General features: G+C 49.3%; 1 protein-coding gene across 1 annotated transcript in view; it reads right to left on the reverse strand.

The window, feature by feature from the left end:
• Positions 1-290: 290 nt before the first annotated feature.
• The window catches only part of SRGAP3 (SLIT-ROBO Rho GTPase activating protein 3), a 56,356-nt gene continuing 33,802 nt past the window's right edge, over positions 291-22,844 (reverse strand). Inside the window, exons 8-19 of the mRNA XM_010151522.1 lie at positions 22,545-22,742; positions 21,134-21,218; positions 18,561-18,588; positions 15,031-15,133; positions 12,271-12,331; positions 11,779-11,856; positions 10,583-10,717; positions 6,982-7,087; positions 6,497-6,724; positions 4,976-5,055; positions 1,893-2,073; positions 291-548 (exon numbers count right to left, since the gene is read on the reverse strand). Coding sequence (XP_010149824.1) covers positions 395-548; positions 1,893-2,073; positions 4,976-5,055; positions 6,497-6,724; positions 6,982-7,087; positions 10,583-10,717; positions 11,779-11,856; positions 12,271-12,331; positions 15,031-15,133; positions 18,561-18,588; positions 21,134-21,218; positions 22,545-22,742 — 1,437 coding nt within the window. The 3' untranslated portion in view covers positions 291-394. The remainder of the gene's footprint in view (positions 549-1,892; positions 2,074-4,975; positions 5,056-6,496; positions 6,725-6,981; positions 7,088-10,582; positions 10,718-11,778; positions 11,857-12,270; positions 12,332-15,030; positions 15,134-18,560; positions 18,589-21,133; positions 21,219-22,544; positions 22,743-22,844) is intronic.

Genomic DNA, 22,844 nt, shown 5'->3' on the forward strand with positions numbered 1-22,844 from the left:
AGCTGCACCGTCAGACCTCAATCTCACTCTGCAAAGAATCCATCACAAGACTAGGTCACCGTCCGTCAGATTGAAAGCGTCTGGTTGCATGCTGCAAGACAATTGCTCAGCTCTGGGAGTTCAGATCAAACCGAACTCCAGCCTTTCAGCTCCAGAAGACTAAGGCAAGAGGGAAGACAGACATTTTAGCCAGTGCAAAGAAAGGACAGCATTGTACCTTCTTTACTTGTCAAGATCTACATTGGCAATGCACACGAGAACCCCCTCCATGCTCCTGTTAATCTGCAGTGCTTACCAGAGCCTTCCCTTCTGTCTTGCCCCACACCACACACTGACTCTCCTCCCTGCACGTGACAGCGACCACCTCTGTGTTCACAGGAAAAGGAGAGTTTCCTTACCGGCCCATTACTCCCCCAAAGCCATAGTCCACAATATGATCCGTCGGAGACTGGATGTCGTTCTTGGAGGAGGCTTTATCATCCAGCAGCGGTCCACTGCTTGCCTCGCTGTCTGCCTTCTGACTCAGGCTGTCAGAGAACGCATCATCCCTGGGAAAAGGAGACCCCCATCAGTAACAGGGCTGGAGAGGGGCTGGGGCACGCAGCCACAGCATGGATCTGAACATCACCACTCCAGCAGCTCCAGGCTTTGTTGTCAAAGGGCTGGAACAAGGCCACCACTTCTGAGAGTGCCCAGAGCACGGAAAAAGCGAACGTCATGTCTCCATACCCCTCTGTGCTGTAGTTGCCAGTTTAACGAATCCGGGTACAGTACTTGAAACAGAAGTGGCATCTGCCAAGGACCCTGGATCTGCCCACAGGCCAGGAGGGCTCTGAACAATGCCAGGCCAGCACACACAGGGGGCAAGGCCAATACTGAGCCTGGGCCATGCCACTTTGAGGTGTCGATGATAAGATGGGGTTCAGGCACAATGAAGTACAGTATTTAGTGTTTGGTTTTATCAGCTTGAACAAGAAACAATCTGACTCAATAGACAGAACCATGGAATCTTTCAGGTAGGAAAAGACCTTTAAGATCATCAATTCTAACCATTAACCTAACACTGCCAAGTCCACCACTAAGCCATGCCCCTGAGCACCTTGTCCCCATGTCTCTTAAATCCCTCCAGGGATGGTGACTCCGCCACCTCCTGGGCAGCCCGTTCCCATGACTGACAGCCCTTTTCAGGAAGGAATTTTTCCTAATATCCAGCCTAAACCTTCCCTGGCACAACTTGAGGTTGTTTCCCCTTTTCCTATCCCTTGTCACCGAGGAGAAGAGACCAACACCCACCTCTCTGCACGCTCCTTTCAGGGAGCTGTAGAGAGCGATCAGGTCTCCCCTGAGCCTCCACTTCTCCAGGCTGAACACCCCCAGCTCCCTCAGCCGCTCCTCACAGGACTTGTGCTCCAGACCCTTACCCAGCTCCGTTCCCTCCTCTGGACACGCTCCAGCCCCTCAGTGTCTGTCTCAAAGTGAGGGGCCCAAAACTGAACCCAGGATTCAAGAAGCAGCCTCACCAGTGTCCAGCACAGGGGACAATCCCTGCCCTGGTCCTGCTGGCCACACTGCTCTTGATGCCGGCCAGGATGTCACTGGCCTTCTTGGCCACCTGGGCACACTGCTGACTCATATTCAGCTGCTGTCGACCAACACCCCCAGGTCTTTTTCCACCAAGCAGCTTTCCAGCCCCTCGTCCCCAACCCTGAGGCGTTGCAGGGGGATGTTGTGACAAGTGGAGGACAGGGAGAGACAAATGCAAACAGGTCCAGATTTCTCACCAAAGTCATTAAACCTGGGAAAATCTGGCCACCTGTTTCAGATGGCGGAAGTGGACCTTGTGTAGGTATATGATTTTAACATCCTGGATCAACACACACCACTTTACTCACATGTCTTGCACCACAATGTACTGGTGGGGTATGAGGCCATCCACACCATTATGTCTCCCTTCCCACCAGTCTTCTGATGCCCGATGGTACAGGAGGAGTGAGGCCCCTTTCTTAAAGGAGAGCTCTCGTGGAGATCGTCCAACGTAGTCAAACTTTGCTATGGCTTCGATCTGCTCCACTTCTGCAAAGGAGAGAAGCACAGATAGAGAAAAAGCTTCGTTCGGTAATCACGAGAGCACAATAAATCCTAGAAAGAGGTGTCTCACCAGAACAGCAGTGATGCTGCTGCCCTAGCTTCCCAAAAGCATCTTACACTGAGTACAAACCATCTTATTTTTAGACTGATCAATCCTTTTTGTTCTTCCAGACTTCCTTGAATTTCTCACAGACACACACTACCAGCAACTACAAAAAGCTGCAAAACAGATGGGGAGCAGTTGAAATTTCCGTGTGTGCATATGGCACTGTCATCCACACTCCCATTTTATACCTATAAAGTGATTTCTTTGGTTACAGAACCCCATTATCCTCCAGTTTTGAATCTTGTCAGGCTGTGTCAGACACTGTGATCAAAGCCCTGCTTACCTTCTCTTCCTTTCCTTATCCTGGAGATGGTTTGGCCTGAATTACTGATGAGTAATGAATCCCCCTTTGGGGATCCCCACAGAAATGGTGACACTGGCTCTGGCCAGGCAGCTGCTCTGCACCACCCCCACATCTGCATCCCTACCTCACCGCTTCTCCACTTTTTCTAACCTGAGCTCTACCAAACTTCCCAGACTGGGAGTTCAGGGCCTGAAATTCAAGAGGGCTGAGGCAGGACTTCACTTTGGGATGTCATGAGCACACCAGGAACCTCTGAGTCCCTGGCCAAGGGCATCACAGCGGGAGCTGCTGGTGTGGCCGAAGAGGAACCTGGTTGGCATTGAGGAGCCTATGGAGCAGGCCCAGCTCTCCGCAAATCTGTTTCCAGCTGGATGCACTGAGTCCCAGAGAAACTGCTGCAGCTTGGGAACTTGTTAAATAAAAGTAATGGCAGTGCAGCCAACAAACTCTATGACCCACACAGGAGCTGACCATGTAAAAACAACTATAGCTACAGCACACTCAATACAACACTGCCGTTGTCTCCAGCACCATGCTGGGGTGAAAAAGCAGGCTGCCTGAGTCAATGTACCTTGATTATTTTAGAAACCCGATCAATTTAAACCCCACCTGGAGCCTGGCAGATGGGCAATGACAAAGCTGAACAGGGCAAATCTGCCCAGCTCCTCCCTATCCGTCACGTTCTCATTGAAATATGGAAATGTGCTCTGCAGCCTCTGCCTCGTCACTAACCACAGGCGGCATCAGCAGCTATCAGGATGAAACCCACTGCTCTGTTCAGTGATAAAATCCACACAAAGGAGGAGACACCAGAGAAGGACACTGGAGATGCTCCTCAGATCCCTGCCCCTTTCTCTGCCTCACGTGGGTCGGGACAGGTCGTTTCTGCAGACTGATTTTCCCCAGCTTAAAATATACATCCGCACCAATACAAGCAGCAGGGTGTCTGGGTGCACTACAGCAGCATCAGTGGGGAATGGGCTGCAGGAAACGTAGCAGGGAAGGCGACAAGAAGGGTTTTCACAGCCCTGGTAAAACACTGAGCTTCCCAGCAGGGAAGATATACAGGGTGAGGGGCATAAGGAATACGTACATTCACAAAATAAAGCTGCTTCTCCTCTCCACACTCGCACCACAGTTAATCACCTGGAAACTCCAATCAGAGCTATTAATGTGACCACCCAAGCACAATATTGGCTACACGGCAGCTTGCTCCCCTTCATCTTCTAGTCCTGTCGCTCCTCTCTGTAGCCATAAGCAGATTCTGACCTGTCTCGCCCAGCCGTGCCCATCCCCTCCTCCCCACGGTGCCCGCCAGCCAGGCCAGCCCTCCTGCCTGCCTCGGATGGCAGCAGCGTTTTGCAGGGCATGACACGTCCAAGGAAAACCGTGGCCACTGGGAGAGCAGAAAGGGTGTTCAGCCCCCTGTGCCCTTCCACACTGCAGAGCACTGCCACTGAAATGGTGTCATGGGGCTGCACGACCAACCCCCCCAGCAGTGCAGGGGGTGAATCTCTCTCACACCTGCCCCTCTCTCACACTGTGGCTGAGCTGCTGGTGCCTCTGGGATGCAGGAAACCCAGCGCTTTGCTATGTCCTGGAGCAAACACCTTACTCGCCAGCTCCCCCTCTTCCACGCTTGCTCTTGTGGTTGCCACGAGCTGCAGAGCTTTGCCTGAGAGTCCACGGGTGAAACTCTGAGCTGGTTTACACAGCAGTGCAGGCAGACACAACCTGGACCCCAGCCTTTTTCCGAGCATTAGGGAACACTGACCACACACCCAGCTGCAAGGGATTCACACCCAACTGCACCCATCCTGGCTCTCAACACATTCTCCGAAGCCAGGCAGTTCCACAGGCCTGACAGAGCAGAACTGAGCAGGCAGGTCCTCACCAAAGGAAACAACTGCGGGGAAAACCAGGCTGCAGCTCGCTCAAATGCAGGTGCATTTAGATTCTGCCAGGGGCGTGTGGCTGCTCAACAGCATAATGAAATCTGCCGGAAGACCCCCTCCCTTCAGCGGGCCCCCAGCTGACAGTCACTGTCTTCCCCATGGTGCATCCAAGGGCACAGAGCAAATGGAGCTGGGCCCTCCCAAGGTCAGCCCTCCATCTGCCCTCCTGTTCTCGTGAGCCATTCCACAGAGCATGTCTCCACTATCGCATGGCTGCACGTAAGCACAGATGACAAGGAAAAGGAAAAAAAAGTCATATATGTGATTAATGGAATCTCATAGAACTGCTCCAAAAAATCAGCCCCTGTACCCTGCCATGGAGTCCATCCCATGCACATCCTGTGGTGAAAACCTGTAAGCAGCATTTATTAATATGCATATCATTACCAAAGCACACAGAAATGCTGTCCCCCACTGAAGTGCCAGATGCCAGTCCAGCCCCTAATGTGATCGAGGGCGAGGTGCACACTGCTGTCCTGCAAGCGCAGCTTTCCTAACGCAGACCCCGTTTTCTGTGCTCACCGTCATCGCTCGTGTGCGGCTCCGTGCCGTTGTCGTGGTCAACCTCATCGATGGTGCCTGGCTCGCTGTGCGGGCTGTCGCTGAAATAAAACACACCGTGCTTTCAAAGGAAGAATGAGATTCTGTTCCTAAGGCACTAAGCAAAGGCTGAGGTAAATTCTGGCCGCAGCAACACTTGAAAGTGTTATGGGTTTAGTTTTTACAGGTCTGAGATGGTAATTGTAAATCACAGCAGATCTCTGAACTGGCTCTGAGAACAGCAGGCACTCACACCGTGACCTTCAGGCCCAGAACATCACGTTCTGCTGCTCACGTGTCTTGGCAAAAGAACTATGAAGTGATACCAAGTTAAAATGTTCCACTCCCTCACTGACAATGAGTTTTAGTACTTCATCCTTCACCTGCATCCGTAAGGATGGTGGCAGGCGATCAGCATGAGGGAAGATCAGGTCTCAGAAACGTGTAAAACTTGCACACAAATCAGTTCAAGTCTGTTATTAATACTGGTTTGTTAGAACTCGGATCTGAATGTCAGTTTAGAATTCCAGCATCCTTCAGACAAACGTACAACAACCTACACTTCTAACGTGGGAGCTTGTTTACAGAGTTTTCCTATCCTGGACACACCGAGTAAGGTTGCTGTGCACCAGAAAGACGCGACACGATGCCATCGCACGGAGCTGATCCCACCCCCAGCTAACACAAAGGCATCTGTCTCCTAACACTGACAAAACAAAAGGCACTGGAAGGTTCAGGTTAACTTCGGGCTGAGTGATTTTGTCCAACTACCAAATTATGATGGAACTATTGGACTTTACTCAAAAATTCCAACCTAAGAGGAATTTGGTTAGAATTGACCTAAAATTCTGTTTTGTTCTGAACTCACTTCTGTGAATCTGAAGCTAAAAACTTTTTAAAGTGAATATTAATATTCGTATTGAAAACAATTTTCTCCTGTGCTGAGTCAGCACGAGAAAAATTAAAATAGGAACTCAGTGGAACTGCCTCTGTTTTCACCAGCAAGGCTAAAATGAAAAGCAAAACTGATGCATACGAGTAGAGACTAATCACTTGGATATGCAAAATCCTCTTGGTTTTATGAAGGTATTTATATCTAAGAACCACGCAGCTAGCCTGGTATGGAGCAAGATTCTTAACCAGTGTCAAACAGCACAAGTGTATCAAATATGTATCACTTGCACACCTAATTGATAACATTTAACAGAAATACATGCAAAAAGGTATGCCCTTCTGCAGAGGGGCAAATTCACCCCAGCACTGCTGCCCTGAATATTATGTCTGAAATTCCCAAAGCTCTCCTCACATGCCATCCTCTCAAGGATCTGCTTCCGACAGCCCTTCTCCTACACTCGTGTGAGCTGGGGTCAGCCCTCTCTGTGCCAGGAATCAAACCAAAGCCCTGCATTTTGGCAGAGGGTCACTCCCAACACAGTGTCAGAAGCTAACCCTAACAAGGGGACCTGGCTATGCAAACAGTGAAGTCCTCTTCCTACTCCTTACCAGTACTCCTCCCCTCCGGTCATGCACTTCTCGTAGACGGGTCCTTCCAGCTCTCTGTGGCTGGGGAAGATGCCCTCGTGGTTAATGATGATGGTTTTGATGACCTCATTGACATGGGCTTGGCAGGACACCGGATCCTGCCCATCTGGAATGTGCATCAGAGTGGGCCCAAAGCAGATGGCCAGGTTGTAGGGATCCATCATGTTCTCATCACTGTACTGCGACAAGCTGCAAGCACAAGCGTTAGCGAGGGGTGGTGCACTCAGAAAAATCTCCCGCCAACAAACCCCCATAGCCTGAAAAATCAATCATCCCTGATGTACGCCTTCCCCAAACACAGCCACAGCCAGGCAAGGCTGAGAAGAAGCAAAATACAACTCTCTGTGGCAAGACCAAGAAGGAGTCGTGCAACAAAGGCAGGGAAGCCCTGAAAAACAGGAGGGCAAGGAGAAACTCTGTGAAAGAGATAAAAAAAAAAGACTTACTGATTAAGGAAAGCAAAAAGATATCTCATGACGACAATGACAACCCGAGGCAGAGTGACGATGATTTGCTGGATCTGGTGCACTCTCTCGCTGGGGTTCTCAATTTCTAGAACACAGGGATAGAAAGCACAGCTTTAAACCTTCTCAAGACCAGACAACACAGCCCCAGAGGGACTTGTTCCAGATCTAGGAGCCCACTAGGCAAGGAAAAGACAGCTCGTTTCCAGATCTGATCCACTGGTTTGGCAGTTAGGTGCTAGCAGAGAATCAGGCATAGTGTCTTCCATGGGTGATTTCATACGTACACATTCAGATTCTGTATAAACAGCAAATAAAGACATTTCCATGGTTTTATTTCCTTAAATAACTGTTTATGCATTATTTAGTTCATTCCTCAACAACTACTCTCTTTCTCAAAAGCTTTAGTCCATGTGGCACTGGAAATTGGAGCACTGCTTGATTTTCTAGCGCAGATCTTTAACTGAGGTTTTTATTCACGTTACTCTCCCAGGTTAACCATCAGGTCCTTCTGAGCCCTTCTGCTCCAGTCTCCCACTGGTCTTAATGGGAACTTAATCTAAACCAGTTCTGAGTCAGCACCTTAAGAGTTTCTTCTCTCCACAGGAGCACACAAAGCCCATAAGCTGCTACCAGAAACCTGTTTCTTTCTGCAGGAAGGAGCCTGACACAGAGCTGCCTTGCTTTCAGTGGCAGCTCACTGACCGGGAGACCCCTGCACTGCCACACCACACCTCCTGCAGTCCTGCACCAGGACGATGCCGCAGCATCCTGCGCCTGCAGAGCGGCAAGAGCCCCGCTCCAGCACCCACCCCGCTCCTGCAGCGGCTGACAGCACATTCCAGCCCCAAGGCTGCTGGGTTTTTAAGCTTGTATCTGCTCAATATATTACGTAGATGGTTAACCCTGCAACAAAGAGCACCACAGCTTTGCTGAGAGCAGTCTCAGGTGCATGCTTACTTTACTATGCTGGCTCAAACTTGGACATTTGCCGATCATAATAAAATTCACTAACAACATGTAGCTTGGGCTGCCACTTGTGCAAAAGTTCTGAGCAAAATTTGGCTTCAATCCAAAGATTGAAATCTTTAAAATATTTCATTTTGGACATTTTTCCTTTTGAAGAATTGATTTATCCCCTATTCTTGCTTACTGGGTTCTCTACCTCTTCATTTTGGTTTCGCTTAAGAGGACATTTGTAAAAACAAAAAAAATCAAGTAAATAAAAACTGTATAAACCCTACAACAATAGGTATCTGTTCCAAAACCCAGAGGAAGAAATTGTCTTGAAGCCCTTGCCTTTGTTCACTCTGTAAAATGTTTCAACTGGCTGTAGGTCAGAGGAATTAATGGAGTAATCATCAATCACTCTACAACACAGGCACACCCCTGGATGAACCTTTGCAAACTAAGTGCCTTTTCTATCCATTTCTCATGTGCATTTGAGAAATGCTTCCACGTTCATGCTTCCAGCCTCAGTCTCCCACAAGGGGACTGAAAAACAGCCTTTCACCTGCCACCAGCCAGTCTGGCTCCCCCATCGCATCGGCTGGGAACGACACGGCTCTGCAGCTTCCAGGGGCACTCAGGCAGCTTCCATGGGCAACATGCAAAAAACTCGCTCAGAATACCTTACCAGGAGGCAGGGGAAATGAAGGTGGCTTTGTGATGATGCACTGCTGTGGAGAGCCCAACCCGCCCACAGGCTGCGCTTAACCTTTCCGCCGTCATTACAGAATGAGACAGAAGAGCCTACAGCCAGGGTGGCATTTCCCTGAGCAGTGGGTTCTCCAAGGGAGATGATTTCTTCAATCTGTTTAGGGTGGGATGCCTATTACACAGCCTATACTTATGTGGCAGAAAATCAGATGCACCTAAGGTCAGATTTTTAATGGGAATAAGGCACTGTAATGCATTTAAAAATACATCCTTAATTGGAAAGTAACAATGCTAGCAGGAGAAGGAAAGATGAGGAAGATTCTTGCTAAAATAAAAAAGAAAGAGCAGACTACTATCCAAAACATTAACAGAGGACATTTGCAATTAAAAGCTCCCAAAAGCTCAATAAATCGGGCAAATTGGCATTAATTAGGAATCGTTCCAAAGCCCAAGTCTATCTGCAAGCCCACAGTCACATCACCAAGCGCTGGGCACGGCTCCTGGCAGCGAAGGGGGCCTGACGCAGGCTGTGCCCTCTCTCAGGCTCCCTGCTCCGTCCGCTGCAAGTGCCCCAGGGAGGGCAGCCAGAGCGAGCACTGCAAGCCTGGCTCAAACCCCTTGGCCAGGGCACAAAACGTGTGCAGACACAGCTTCCTTCGTTTGCCCCGTGTTACAGGTGTGCTGCCCTGTTTTACACATCAAAACTGAAAGGCAACAGCGAGTTTCCTACAGCTACTACATGAAACAACTGTTCTTGAAAAATCAGAGCACATTCTTCTCCTTCTGGAACAAGCCCATCCCTGCGTCACTCCCCTCTAGGCATCATCTGTCTTCCCTGACATCACTAAATCTCTAGCAGTTATGCACGTTAACGTTAAGAAGGGGGGAAGGAGCCACGAGCAGTGAAAGCCGAAGGACTTCAGCACGTGTTCTCCAGTCACTTCCCCTGAAGCTACTCACATACCGAGACACTCGAACCCCCAAACAACCCCGACGCCTCTGCTGTAAAATAAAGTCATCCGGTAGCCAGAGTGCACAACACACTCCTCCATCATCTCTGAAATACCAAATTCATTCTGCTGTCTTCCTTCCCCTCAGGGGAGTAATTTCCACGATTTGCCAATAAATAAATAGATGTCATCACTACAAGGTACTGAGAGCAATAGACCCCAGCTGGGATATCTGCTTCTTCAGTTTCGGAGGAACAAGTGGAGCTGGAAGGAGAGTTCAGGACAGAACAAGAAGCAACAAGGGTCTCCCTGTCATCAGTCCCAAACCTTCATGATTAAAACCTCTCAGCTTCTACTTCTGCTCACATCCCAGAGCACTTTTTGGCTTACTTCTGGGATGGGAAATGCACATAGCAAACACCTGGAGAACAGCTGATGGAGTGAGATTGAAACCAAGTCTGCAGATTCAAGGGTCAGAGAAGCTTTCCGAGTAGCCAAGAGCTACTGACCCTCACTAGTGCGAGCAGAAGACACTGAGCTAAAGCAGCAAGACCCCTTTGTGTCCCAGGAGCGACAGCTGCATGGCATGTGACTGCCAGGCACAGGAACTGTCATTACTGCTGAGATCTGGGCGGGCAGGATGCAGCCCACACTATTCAAGCAACTAACGACCCCTCAAACAACCTGCAAGTGAGCACACAGGCTTGCTGCATGAGCAGCCCACCGGCCTAAGCTCAGAGAGGACTCTGGTGATCCCCATGATGCTAGGAGGAATTTAAGAGCCATAGAAAGATGTGTTACCTCTCCCTATCTTCCAGCACTGCCCATGTCTTTCCTTAACAACTTCCATTGCAAACCTATAGCCCCTCTTACAACATAAGCTGCTATTTGCAAAACTCAGGTGTAGCTGCCCTCCGTCTACTGCTTCTCTTGTCCCACCCTGTTCTCCAAGAAGAGCTGCTACATGTACTTACTTATAGTAGATATCAAATCTTGAAACCTTTCCTTAGGAAAGAGGGGGTTTTCCAGTCCTCGGAAATACAGCTTCAAGACTCCAGCCACTGAATTAATGTCACGTTCATTTTGATCATCAGCAAGGGGATCTTCACCTGCCCAGAGAAGAGTTTTATTGTCAGCATTACTGTCAGGTTGGACTAACACAGCAATTGTTTTCTCCTAACTCAGGGGAAAGCCAAGACGCCCCACAACTGAGAAAACCCTCCCGTGCGTGCAATGGCAGCGCTGTGCATTTTGCCAGCAAGGGGAGAGTTTAGTAAGGTGCTGTGTTACACAGCATCATGCCAGGACATGCTACAGCCCTACCTAGAAAAAACCCTGTTTGTTGTGGAGATTTTAAACCCTTCCTGAAGATGAGGATGTTATTAATCAGTTCTCCTTCATGGTTTCCAGGCCAGTATTTTTGGCATTAAAGGCAACAGCTTAGAGAGCTGAGCAGTTCTGAACGATGATGGGTGAAAGCCTGACAAGACAGGCTTGGCTGCAGGATGCCATTATGCCCCTGGAATAGGCTGATCAGTTCTGGATAGCACTGTACCGACTTTAATCTATAAAACGCTTTCAATACCTACGGGATTTGGATACCAATTCCTCTTAAATTGGATGTACAAACCCTCCAGCCTTTGGCAATCCCACCACTGCCTTATTCACTGGCCTGGCCACCTTCACCCTGTTCCTTCTGACACTGCCCAAAGATTAATGCCACAGAGGCCATTATCCCCACTGAGGCCGTCCCTTTGGCAGCTCTGCCCTGTCTCACCAGCCTTACACTGTCAATGTGGTTTTTCCAATGGAATCGCTGGGAACTCCACATCCAGGAGTACGTGCAGCAATGTTGCTCCTCCCTTAACAAACTGCTGCAGGAAGGAGGAAAATGGATCTCTAACAAACTATTTTATGGCTCTCATCCGAGGCTTTCATGACCTTAATGACTGTGGGAAAAACCTCTGTACCTATCCCTACTTCTCATCAAAATCTTCGCTACTGCTGGAGATACAATATTGAGATACCCAGAAGGGGAGAAAACCTGCTGTGGCTCATAGCAGAAGGGCCTTTACACCACGTCTAATGCACGCAGCACACACAAACTCCCACCAACCATCTCTGCTCGGACACAGTGACCCAGCTGTAGCTGCACACCCCGCCAATGTACCTCTCTCAAACGAGTTCTTGATGTCGTTGACTTCCACTTGGGAGCCAGGGACTCTGAAAATGCCCTGCTGCTGAAGGCCTGGAAAAGAACAACGTTTTAGAAAAGATTTGGGTAATTGTTGCACCATACTTTCTGGTAAAGAACAGCAGAAACTAGGAGTCAATGCACCCGGAAAGCCTCAGAGCAAGAAGGGGGCATCCTGCTACAATTCATTTCTGCTCATATTCTCCAAACAAGGTCCCCCAGATCAAAACGTTGAAAGGGCTCCTGCTGGCCTGGGGCCCGAGCGAACAATTTGACCTAAATAAGTGCTTATCAAGACCTAAATATTTGTCAGTCATCCAATTCTACAATTACATTACGATGCCATTGTAATTATAACCTGAGCCCATGCAGGGAGGGCTGTGGGCACCTGCACTGTATTTCACTGCTAACTACAAGTACTTAATTCCCTTTACAGAAAGATTCTGTTGGTGTTACTGATCAACTTACCGTACAGATTGATGTAACGAATGCAGCTTTCTACTACAAGCGGAATAGCCTGTCCTGAATCCTTCATGAAAGGGAAGGAAGAAGTAAAAACATTACTGGCTTATTGATAACAAAGCACGGGAAATGCATTAAAGATTGCAAAAGCAGAGATTTGAAAATCAGTTCCATTGAGTTTAGTAAGAGGACAGGCAAGAAAAGGAGGCGTTACACACATCAAGCCATGAAAAAGTGCTGAATATACTATGTGCAGTCAATTATGCACCAAAAAGGCTTTCACTGAAGTGCGTGAAAGACTGCTGCACACTATCTGGTTGAGACAGGACTGACGCAACAGGATCACAGCTATTCCATTTCAAACGTGTAACACTGAGCCAAAATAAAACTCGTGCTATACCTGTCTGATGAAATAAGCTTGCAGTAACAGAGCTTACAACAGTATTTCTACCTAAAGAAAGTGTCATTGTCAGCAGATTCTAAAAGAAACCCCACCACAGTGTGGGAAACAAACTGCCTGTATCTGAACCTGCAATGAGTTTTGGCTTCTGTTTCAAAGCTGCATCTCTCCAGGCCCCTCGTGAGGGAGCCAAGGAGAACGTGAGCCATGTCTGACTGCCTAAGCGGGCATTTATTTTCCTTAGGGCCTGGGTTTGGTTGTTTTTTCCAGTAGAGTATATTTGCATCTCTCTGGTTAAGTTACTCCGTCTCGTAGACGGGCCTCCAGTAAATACCTGATTTCTCGTTCGCGCATTCCTCCTTCCTCTGAGAACACAAAAAAGCAGCAGAGTGGGAAAAAACAGAAAAGATTAAGCAAGGATAAATTCAGTTAGAGGTAAGCATCTCTTTCGGAGGCCATGAACGCTCAAATGCAGTGGCAGCTTAGCAAGGTCCAAGCCCAGGCCTTCAGGCTGTCCACCCTCCCTCCCAAACCCATCTGGCACGCTGCCCCCGAGCCTCGGCGACCGGCAGAAAGAGCCTCTCAGATTTCCTCCCACACGGACCTGCAGCCCTCACAGGAGCCCCAGGACAAGGCCAGGCCCAGCCCAGGCGCAGGCCAGGCTGCGGGGAGAGCCGCCCTAGCACACAGGCGCCAGGCAGCCGCCCGCAGCCCCACACATCCCATGGAAGCGTGTGACACCCCCGCCTCGATGGGGGCCCCGGCAGCACAGCACCTGCCCCGAGTTCCACTCGGATAGATTTCCACTGCAGCTAATTCCTCCTCCACAGTGCTGATCAGGCCGGACTCTAATGAGCATTACTTTTTTAAAAAGCAGCTTAAGTAAGGAATAATTACAAGTATTAAAGAGATTACCAGCTTTGTCAGTTGGGCCTGTATATTACTTGTGACAGTGCACTGTTTAAAACCGCTGCCCTTAGGCTTATGGTTGCACTAAAAGAGCCTAAGAGAATAAATCAGAGATGGACAATGCCTATTAGTTTACCTAATCCAACAGTTTGTCATGACTGCTTCCTACAGTGTTTTCACCGAAGCGTTCTTCAGTGCAGGATTAAACACTCCGTGCGACTGGAATAGCATCGCTTCCTTCGGAAATCCCTCCAGCAGCCAGGCAATAGCAAAGTGCTGGATTTTGGAGGATCAGCAGTTAGGTAACTGGATGTATTCCCAGGAACAAATCATACATCCGCATCTCTTCATTTTTCTCCTCAAATATCTCCTTCTGGGTAATTGCCTGGGATGAACAGGGCCAAATGCCTCCTTCCATTGGGACTGCACTAGTGTTAATTGAGTTCATCTGAGGTTACCGCAGCTTAAACGAAGAAAATACTTTGGCCCACATTTATGAAGGCTGCACGCTGCGTGTTTTCAGCGATGGTTTGGAGGAAACCGCTCAGCAGCCATTTGGGAATTGCTTTGCTCCAACGCTGGAAGCTGAGCCCAAGATCTTGTTGAACGTGGACTGGAGCTGGTGTGGGTCGCAGTCAGCACGTGAGCTGTAGCGTCTCCTCTCCTGGTGCTTTCAGAGTCAACAGCCCCCCATGGGAGAGGCCCATGGCTCTTGCCTGTCCTCCCTGCAGGGTAACCCTCCTTCCTCTTCGGGCTGTGGGAAGGGGCCTTCAGGCTCTCAGTATGTAGGAGCCGTATGAGAGGGCCTCAGCCACCCATCAGCAGCTGGCACTGAGATGAGCCAGCTGGGCTGGTTTTTATTAATATATTTTAAGGACAAGGATAGCCCGTCTGCCCTCCCACGCAGCCACCCACATGCACGGTATTTCAGTTCACAGCTGCCAGCCCTTACAACCGGGAGACACTTTCTGGGAGCGTATGAGTTATTTTATCTTCCTCCTCAGCCACAGGGGAAGACAACCACCAAAAACATGTGGAAAAAGAGAAGGTGGGGGGGATCTGTTGATCCTTTGAGGGTGTTGGGCTGGGTTGTCCTTGCTGTCTGATCTTCCTTCCCAGGATGGGCGGAAGCAGTGCTGGACGATGGCAATGCTCAGCCATGAGTGCCTCATGCTGTACAGCTGGCCAGCACGGCCAACGGCCACCAGCCACGAGTGTCCTCACCGCTACCCTCACCCCGGGGCACGCAGGATGGGTAACACAAGGAACGCGCAAGGGACAAGGACAGCTACGGAGAGAAATCGTCACCGAGGCAAAGAGTGAGCTGGCCACGTCAACTGGGTGCAGGGCAGATCAGAGAGACCCCGCCGAGGAGGGAAAGCAGTCAGCAGTTAGGACAGGAAAGCCACCATTACATTCACAGCGTTCATAAACTCTTACTGTCAGCCAGCGAGTACCTTAATGAACGTTTCCATATTGCCGTTAAAGAGTTTATGATTATAGACTGAGAGAGGCCTAGGTCTCCTCATTTTCTGTGGCTTAGGGGGAAGACATGGGGGCCTGGGGGAAAATGGAACAAAAGAAATCAACAAAACACCAACATAAATGCAATGACAGGGTGACATCTCAAAGGTTATGACCAAGAATAAAAAAATAAATCAAACTGAAAAATCCCCCTGTGAGGACTCGACATGCAGCTCCACGCACCCTACAGACACTCACGCTTCAGGGTCCCCCTCAGCCACGGCCCCCCTGCTGACACCGCTCCGACGGGAGACGGGGATCTGCACAGAGCTCACCTCCACACGTCCCCATTCACACGCAGTGCCTGCAGCTCCCGGCGACATGCCCTCTGCTTACTCCAAAGCCCTTTCCAGCAGCCTGGGGCGGGCTACCCCTAGCACTAACTTGGCTGGCTCATTTTGGAGCCTCGCTTCTGCAGACCCCAGAGGGCAGGCTGAGCCCGGGTGCAGCTAGCCGGTGCCTGAGCAGGCAGCAGGACTAACCTGCAGGCAGCCGCGATCTCGGTAACAGAAAGATGTAACTGCAGTAAGCCAACGTACCCATTACTTTCCATCCTGTCATCTTCCAGCATTCCCTGTCAGACAGACTCTAACCTCAGCTGCAGCCACACGCAGCAACCTAACCAGCTGTTGCTATGGGCTTCCTGAAGAGTCCTAGTTCCTACTGTAAAAAGAAGCCATCTCCGCAACTCAAACAGTGCTAGAGTGGTAACTCTACCAACAACCACAGCTGGAACGAACAGCGGGTGACCAGGAATGCTCCTCACACAGAACTTCCTCCATTCAAGCCAGAGAGTAAAAAAGCTGCCACACATTGCTGGTCACAACTGCCTCTGGCATCCACGATCTGCAGATACAATTCTCTCTCTCTCAGATGCCAACTATCAAAACTGCTGCTCAGTGTTTGTGCTACTACCAGGGATGACATTTTAGAAGTAAAACGAAGGCGTTTTTACTCAGCAGGATTTCTAACACCTGCTTCCTACCTCCACCAGTTCAGCACTCCGACAGTCTGAAAAAGCACCAAGAGCAGCTGAAGAGTTCAACTGATCCCTTGATATATCCAAAATAAACCACAGCTATCCCTCGAAAACACTGTGGTATTCCTGTTTATTCCCAAATGGACCTCATTCTCCTCATAGATGGCCAGAAAGAGGGAAGTAGGGAACACCTCCACCTCTCCATAGCTAACTTCTATTTGGGAGACATTCGCAGGGGTGTGAACTGTCTTTCATCTTTCTGCCAGGCATTCCCAAGATTCAAACCACCACACAAAAGGGTGAGCCCAGTCAACACACACGAGCAAACCCACCAGCAGCTCCGTCAGAACAGAAAAGGTAGGCATGTGCATTAGGAAGTGGCGTGACCCTACCCCTACCAGCTAGTGACTGAGGGTCCTCATCGGTCACGGGGAACAGACCCTGAAGACCCCGCTGACTTCAGCAAGTGTTAACAGACACCTATTGCTTCTGGAAATGAGGCCAGGGAAACGCAGGACTTATTTTATTGCAGTGATCAGGACTTTGGAGGGCTGCTTTCATTAACACTATTCACATTTTCATTTCTTCTTCTGATAGAAGGACATTGAGACCCAAGCACCTAGATCTAGAAAAGGGAGAAAATGGCATAAAATCTCGAACTGATTTCAGATCTGTCCTCTACCCCAGGCTATACTGATGTCTGCAGAGGAGAGATCATGACTGCAAACAAAAATGAGTGCTAGGAGCCTTCATGCCGAAGTTCTCACAGAGTCAAATGGACACGTAAAATTTACACACAGCTATGATGCAAAGGTGACAGTTGTGATTTGCTGGGTCCTTAATCAGATGCCTTTAATTAAGCAATTTGACTCTACAACTCCTACAGCTTCTAACCACTCCCTGAACAGGTAACCGAGGAGCCGAAACGACTGCCGTCCAAGTGAGCCCGCCTGGCTCAGCTTGGTGGCAGAGGCTCAGTGCCGTTTGCTGCATGTAACCTCCTCTCCCGGGGCAGCCTGGCCCACGGCTCTATCTGGTGGGCAGGTTGTTCTGCCCACACTTACAGCCCTGCCTCAGACAAGAGGGAGATTGTCTCGTTTCTTTTCCTTTGTGAAATAAAAGCAACTGCTGAAACAGAAGCAAACAGAAGTAGCAGGGAGTTGTGCCATCATCCCTCATGTAGGAGGCTGTTATTCATTCCTGTGATTGTTTTGGCCTGTGACACCACCATGGGCACCCACTCCTGAGAAACAACGCACTCGAGAGTAAATGTTCTGATTTTACCTAGCCATCTGGGCGTGCTTTCCTGCACAGCTCAGCAGATAGCCTTGCCTGGCAAGCCCAAAGGACCAGAGCGCGCCTCAGCGGCCGTGCCTGTCGCCCCACCAGCCACAGGCATGCAATGCTCCCAGGGCACGGAGGGTGCCAAGAGCCGCAGGGCAGCTCTCCTGGGACCCGCAGGGACAGGCAGCCAGCGCAGCAGGGCAGCGGCTGCTGTGACAACTGATCTGGAGGGCACAGCCAAGGGCAGCGCCTCAGAGCACGCCAGTGCAGCGACACGCTGTGCATCCCCACTCTCCTGGCTCTGCGCGGCAGGGAAGGCCCCCCTGTCCCGACGGCACCTCACTGCCGCCACACTGGGTGCCCAGTCCTGATGCCACTCAGCCCGAAGGCAAGAGCCCGGGGCACCCTGCTGTCCCCTGCCCCCTGCTAAGGTAGCCCAGGCTTCACCATCTGCTTCAGCATTTCTAGTGTGGAATTCCTTTTTTGCTGGTATTGCAAATTTTATTAAACACTGAAGCAGGGTTGTAAGAAGATAACACAGAAGGAGGTTGTGTACCTTCTGGGGAGATGTTTGGAGGCTTTGCTAGCCCACATCTTACTGTTACAAAACCAGCACACGCAGAGCAAGCCACCAGAGCTCGGTGGAGATGCTTTATGGACTGGACACACATCAAAGCCTCCTCCCCATTACATTCACCCCTAGCACTATCTCCTGCTGCAGAGGGATGAAAGTCTGAATACAGGCATGCTCTACACTCCTAGGCAAAGAAGCCAGAGCTGGGAGAAGCTTTTGGGAACACATCAAAGTCCTCAAATGAGCAGGGATGGTAGGGAGTGGGTGGACACCCTTGCTTTGCACCGCCTGAACACCCCCTAACCTCAGCTATGCTACAAGGCACAGCAGTGCCCCATGCTGACACAGCACTTCCAGGGACTTCAGAGCCAGTCAGCTAGCAATTACGCTGCAGCAAAACCAAGGGCCTGTGTGTCTTCACCCCAATTAATCCACTTCAGGCAACATAGCTGAGAAGCAGGGCAGTGATGTGGGGATCCTGGCACTGCCTGCCCTCAGAGGGGCTGGAAGCTGGTTAAATCTGGCCCCTGTATCAGTAGCAAAGCAAACCACCCTTCCCACAGCCACCCTCCTCCTGCCAGAGCGAGCCCTTCCCAAAAGCAGATAGGGTGGAAGAAACTGCTCACCTGGTTGTTCCACATTCGGCTCTTTCACCTGGGAAGAAACATAAGTTTCCATCATCTCTCCTCATTAGTCACCACGACACGACTGTTAAAACCAAGTTTCCATCATCTCTCCTCAGTCACCACGACACGACTGTTAAAACACATTCACACGGGCACTCACACACTCGCATCCGTAAGCCCCGAGTGAATGGCTTCTGGCAAAAAGAAGCCGAACATGCCCAAGGGTCCCGCAGGTTGGGGGGATGCTGAGCTTGTTGCTATACAAGTCCCCACCACTAAAAGACACATTAGAAATCCAAGACTCAGCCACAAGAGAGGGAAGGCGTCCTCCATTCCCACCGATATTAACGGTCTGTTTGCAGTATGAAGCCCATCTTGTAAATAACCAGATGCACTGCAGGTCCTGGGCAGTAAGTGCTCATTTACACCAGATGGGGATTGGCTAAACCCAAGCAGGAGAGGGGCAGTTTGATAAGGGCTGAAGCCCCCAGGGAGGCTGCTGAGATTATCCAACGGCCTCATGGAGGACCACTAATAGCACCTGAATGCAGCAGAGTATTCAGTTCCCCAGCTTTTCCTGTGAGATAACAGCCCACCTTATCACCAACAGGCAGACTCTATTCTGGCTGTCAATATTCTCATTCCCTTCGTGTATTTTTAGTGCTTGGATTTCATATAAACAGCAGCATATCACCGCTGATAAGATCTGTTCATTTTTTAAAGAATTTGTCAATCCACTGAAAAAAAACTAATCTAATTTCACATGCTGTTTGTGCCTTTCTCCCAAGGCCAGGAATGCTTATTTATTCTTCCTTTTCCTAAGACACATAAAAGGAAGCATTTGGCTGCACATGCCTCCTTCCTGCTCTCCCTTGGCACCTGCGGAAGGCAAGCTTGCAGCCAAGTCCTTACTGAAAAAGAAAAGAATTTCACATGAGTGTTTTGCAAAGCCAGGCTCCTTCCTAATGAGAATCCGCTCATGCTGAAATGCAGCATTTGGCATTTCTGGGCTAAATATTTGCTGAACACCTACATGGCAGAATAATCTCATGGCCTGGGAGAGATACAGAAAGTTTTCATGTGGAAATCTTCCATGGCTGCTTTTGCACAACTCTAGAGAATTAAATCCTGACCCTGCACGCTTCCTCCTAAGCGTGGCATTCGTACGGCTCTTGTGTGAGAGACCTGGATGCTGATCAAATTAACTTTCAACAGATTCATCACTTCTTGCACCCATCCATAGGAGTCTTAGCCCTGTATCCAATAAACAGAGCTCTTTTCTGTATTAAGATCTGAGATCCCTGGGAAGAGCTTAGATGGGGTCAGCTCCTGTGATCCTCACGCTCCATCCCCCTTGCCTCTGCCTAAGGCTGAATTCAGACCCAGTGGCTGGGAGCCCTGCTGGGTAAACACAAGGACACTACGAACCTGGCCCAACCCCGACCGTGCTGGGGTGGAAGAGGACTGCCTCGGTGAGGGCTGCCCCTGACCTGCTCTGCAGGGTGATAAGGGGTTAAGGCAGCTACACAGAGTACTGAAACTCTTGGGAAAAGAAGTATGTTAATGGAGCCCTGTGCATCTACCCTTGCAACCTTCCTTGTGCTTACACAGTGCCTTGACTAGGGCTCAGTGTTCACTGAGTGCAACATACTACAGGATCTAACTAGAAGGTGGATTTTAAGGCTAAATAAATTTGGCAGAGAAAATATATTTGGCCAACAAAAAGCTTTGACAAGGAATCCAAACTTTGCATTGTTAAAACATGACCATGAACCGTTTGTGTATTGTAATTTAAATACATTCTCTCCTGTTGGAAAATCAGGACACTAACTCATCTCCATCTTCTTTACAATGGAAATAATGCAATTTTTTCAACACTTCAGAAGAGCTACAATCTACTCCCAGGGACATGGTTGCACATCACTACCCCAGCAGCAGGGGATCACACCCGAGCCACGCACTGCTGCCTCCCTCAGAAGTTACTGCCCCTCTGTCGTATAAAGCCTGTCTGTACGTACGTGCTCTAAACCAAAGCTGGGAAATTATCTGGAGCAATAAAAGCCTGCTGGGAAAAGTTAATTTTAAAAGCAAGGATGATTTTGCAGTTCTGGTTTAGAGCAAGTCAAAAACCTATGGCTGGGGGACAAGGGGCCTATTAAATCAACAAGGCTGCTGGCAAATCTGTAACACAAAAGCACGACATCAAAGAGAAGAAAATACTTGTGTTCAGCGCTGCACTAAGAGAGGAAAAAGGGGGAGAGAAAGGAAAAAGGCAGAGGGTTGGAATAGGTGGGAATCTCTCTGCTGCTGGAGAAGTAACACAGCACTTTGGCACACAGTGTAATATTCAAACAAATTTCTCTGGGTGCGCTCCAAAAGAAAGGTGGGAAAAGAGCAATATTCCAGGGAAATAATGATTTTGCATGTCACTGGTTAAACTTAGTAGCAGCCAACCACAGAACCATCAGTCACTCAGGAAAACACAGGCAGCAGGTAAAGCTGAAAGACGATGCCTGGTTTAAAACACCCTCATGTGATGGGAGATTCCTCCCTGGACCTAACCCTGGACTCACCTTCTCCAAGAGTCTGCTTCAGCAAGTCATGTTTAGCCTGGAGCTTCGTGATGAGGTTACTGCCATTCAAATACTCTTTAAATTTCTGGAATTAAAAATAAAACAAACAGGGTGGGTTAATACTCTTGGCAAAAATCATCTGTAATTGATGTACACTTTTGCCTGGGGGGCTGCTGCAGGGGAGGCTTAGGGAGGCTGACAGGCTCTAACAAACCAGACGTCAGATGTGCCGCAGGGCTGAGCACAGTCTAATCACTTCTCACTGCTCCTGATGATCTTATTAGCCTGGTCTCCTTGGTGCTGCACGTCCTGCCTGGGAACGCAAGGAGCTCCAAAGAAAAGAGTTCAAAGCAAGCTTTTCTTTGTCAGGCTTCTGGGAATGGCCTGGAAAAATCAAAGAGCCTTTCCCTCCACTGACAGGCGCTTTGCCTTTGTGCAAACAAGTGATGCAGAGCAAGAATTCCCAGTGCATGAGACCTTCCCAGGTCAGGGACCATCAGATGCTTTACGTGCTGGGCAACACTAACCGTGCAGCACAACTTCTCATTTCACTGTGACGCTGTTTGATGCCCAGCAACACTCCAGAGAAGTAGTTTTACAGATAAGAGGAGCAAGGGAGATGGAAAATGAGAGATGGACAATGGGAGATTCTTACAAAAGCATTAAAAAAAAAAAGTACAACTCAAAGAAAACTATTTTTTCCTCTCTGAATTAGAGCAATAATACTGTTAAGTAGAAGCTTTTCTATGCATATGTAATATATCACAAGATGGTATTAACCTTAGTTGCTTAGCCATGCTTAAATGAGGGATACCTCTGCTGAACTGACAGCTTGCCACTTATATTTCGAGTACTATAACCTTAGATCTGCCTAGAGAAGTACCGGAGCAAGGCTGCAGGAGAGACAGCAGCTGCCTCTACCCAGCAGGCACACACCCACGCGGCACTGCACAGCTGGCTGCCGCAGCTTCCCCCAGCACCCGGCACGAGATGCCAATGACCGTTTCGCTCATCCCATGGGCCAAGGGCAAATTTTATCTGTATAGGCCAGAAAAGGAAGGCTTGGCTGATGGTTCAAAATTGTAAAGGCCTCCAGGAACAGCCAATGAATGGTGACACACTGCTGGGCTGCTGGAGTCTGCTGCCCTCCTCTGAGCCACTCCTACTGATTTCTGTTAAGTTTTGGTCACAACCGGTTGCTCCAGTTGTTCCTTCAAGAAAAAGAACAAGGCAGACACTAGGCTGTCAGTCCCTATGCACTGCCCTGCCACCAAGAAATGCATTCTTGCATCTAAGACAAAGACTTAAAGAGACTGGATTGGTTCTTGCTCTTCACTAATGAGCACTTAAAATAGGACTCAGCCCTCACTATTAATGATTTGTGTCCTGTAACGCATGAGAGGAGACTCACTGTAAAATAGAACATTTCTGTTTCCTGCTGGTTGGCTCTCCTCTTGGCGATGTTTATTTTGCTCATGTAGGTCTCTGATGCAGCTGATTTGACTGACTCAGTGGAGCGACTATGCTGGAAGGCGTCTGAAACATCAAAATCTTCCACCGTCAGCATGTCCTGTAAAGTCTGCATTGTGGCATCCAGAGTTTTTCGTACCTATCAGAAATGGAAGACAGCGTGGTTTTGAAGCAGACTGGGAAAGCAACACATCTTGAGTCAAAATAACTGGCCAACCAGCAGCTCCTACTTGCACTAGCT

This window comes from Eurypyga helias, unplaced genomic scaffold (assembly GCF_000690775.1).
Source record: "Eurypyga helias isolate BGI_N326 unplaced genomic scaffold, ASM69077v1 scaffold22875, whole genome shotgun sequence".
Lineage (NCBI taxonomy): Eukaryota > Metazoa > Chordata > Aves > Eurypygiformes > Eurypygidae > Eurypyga > Eurypyga helias.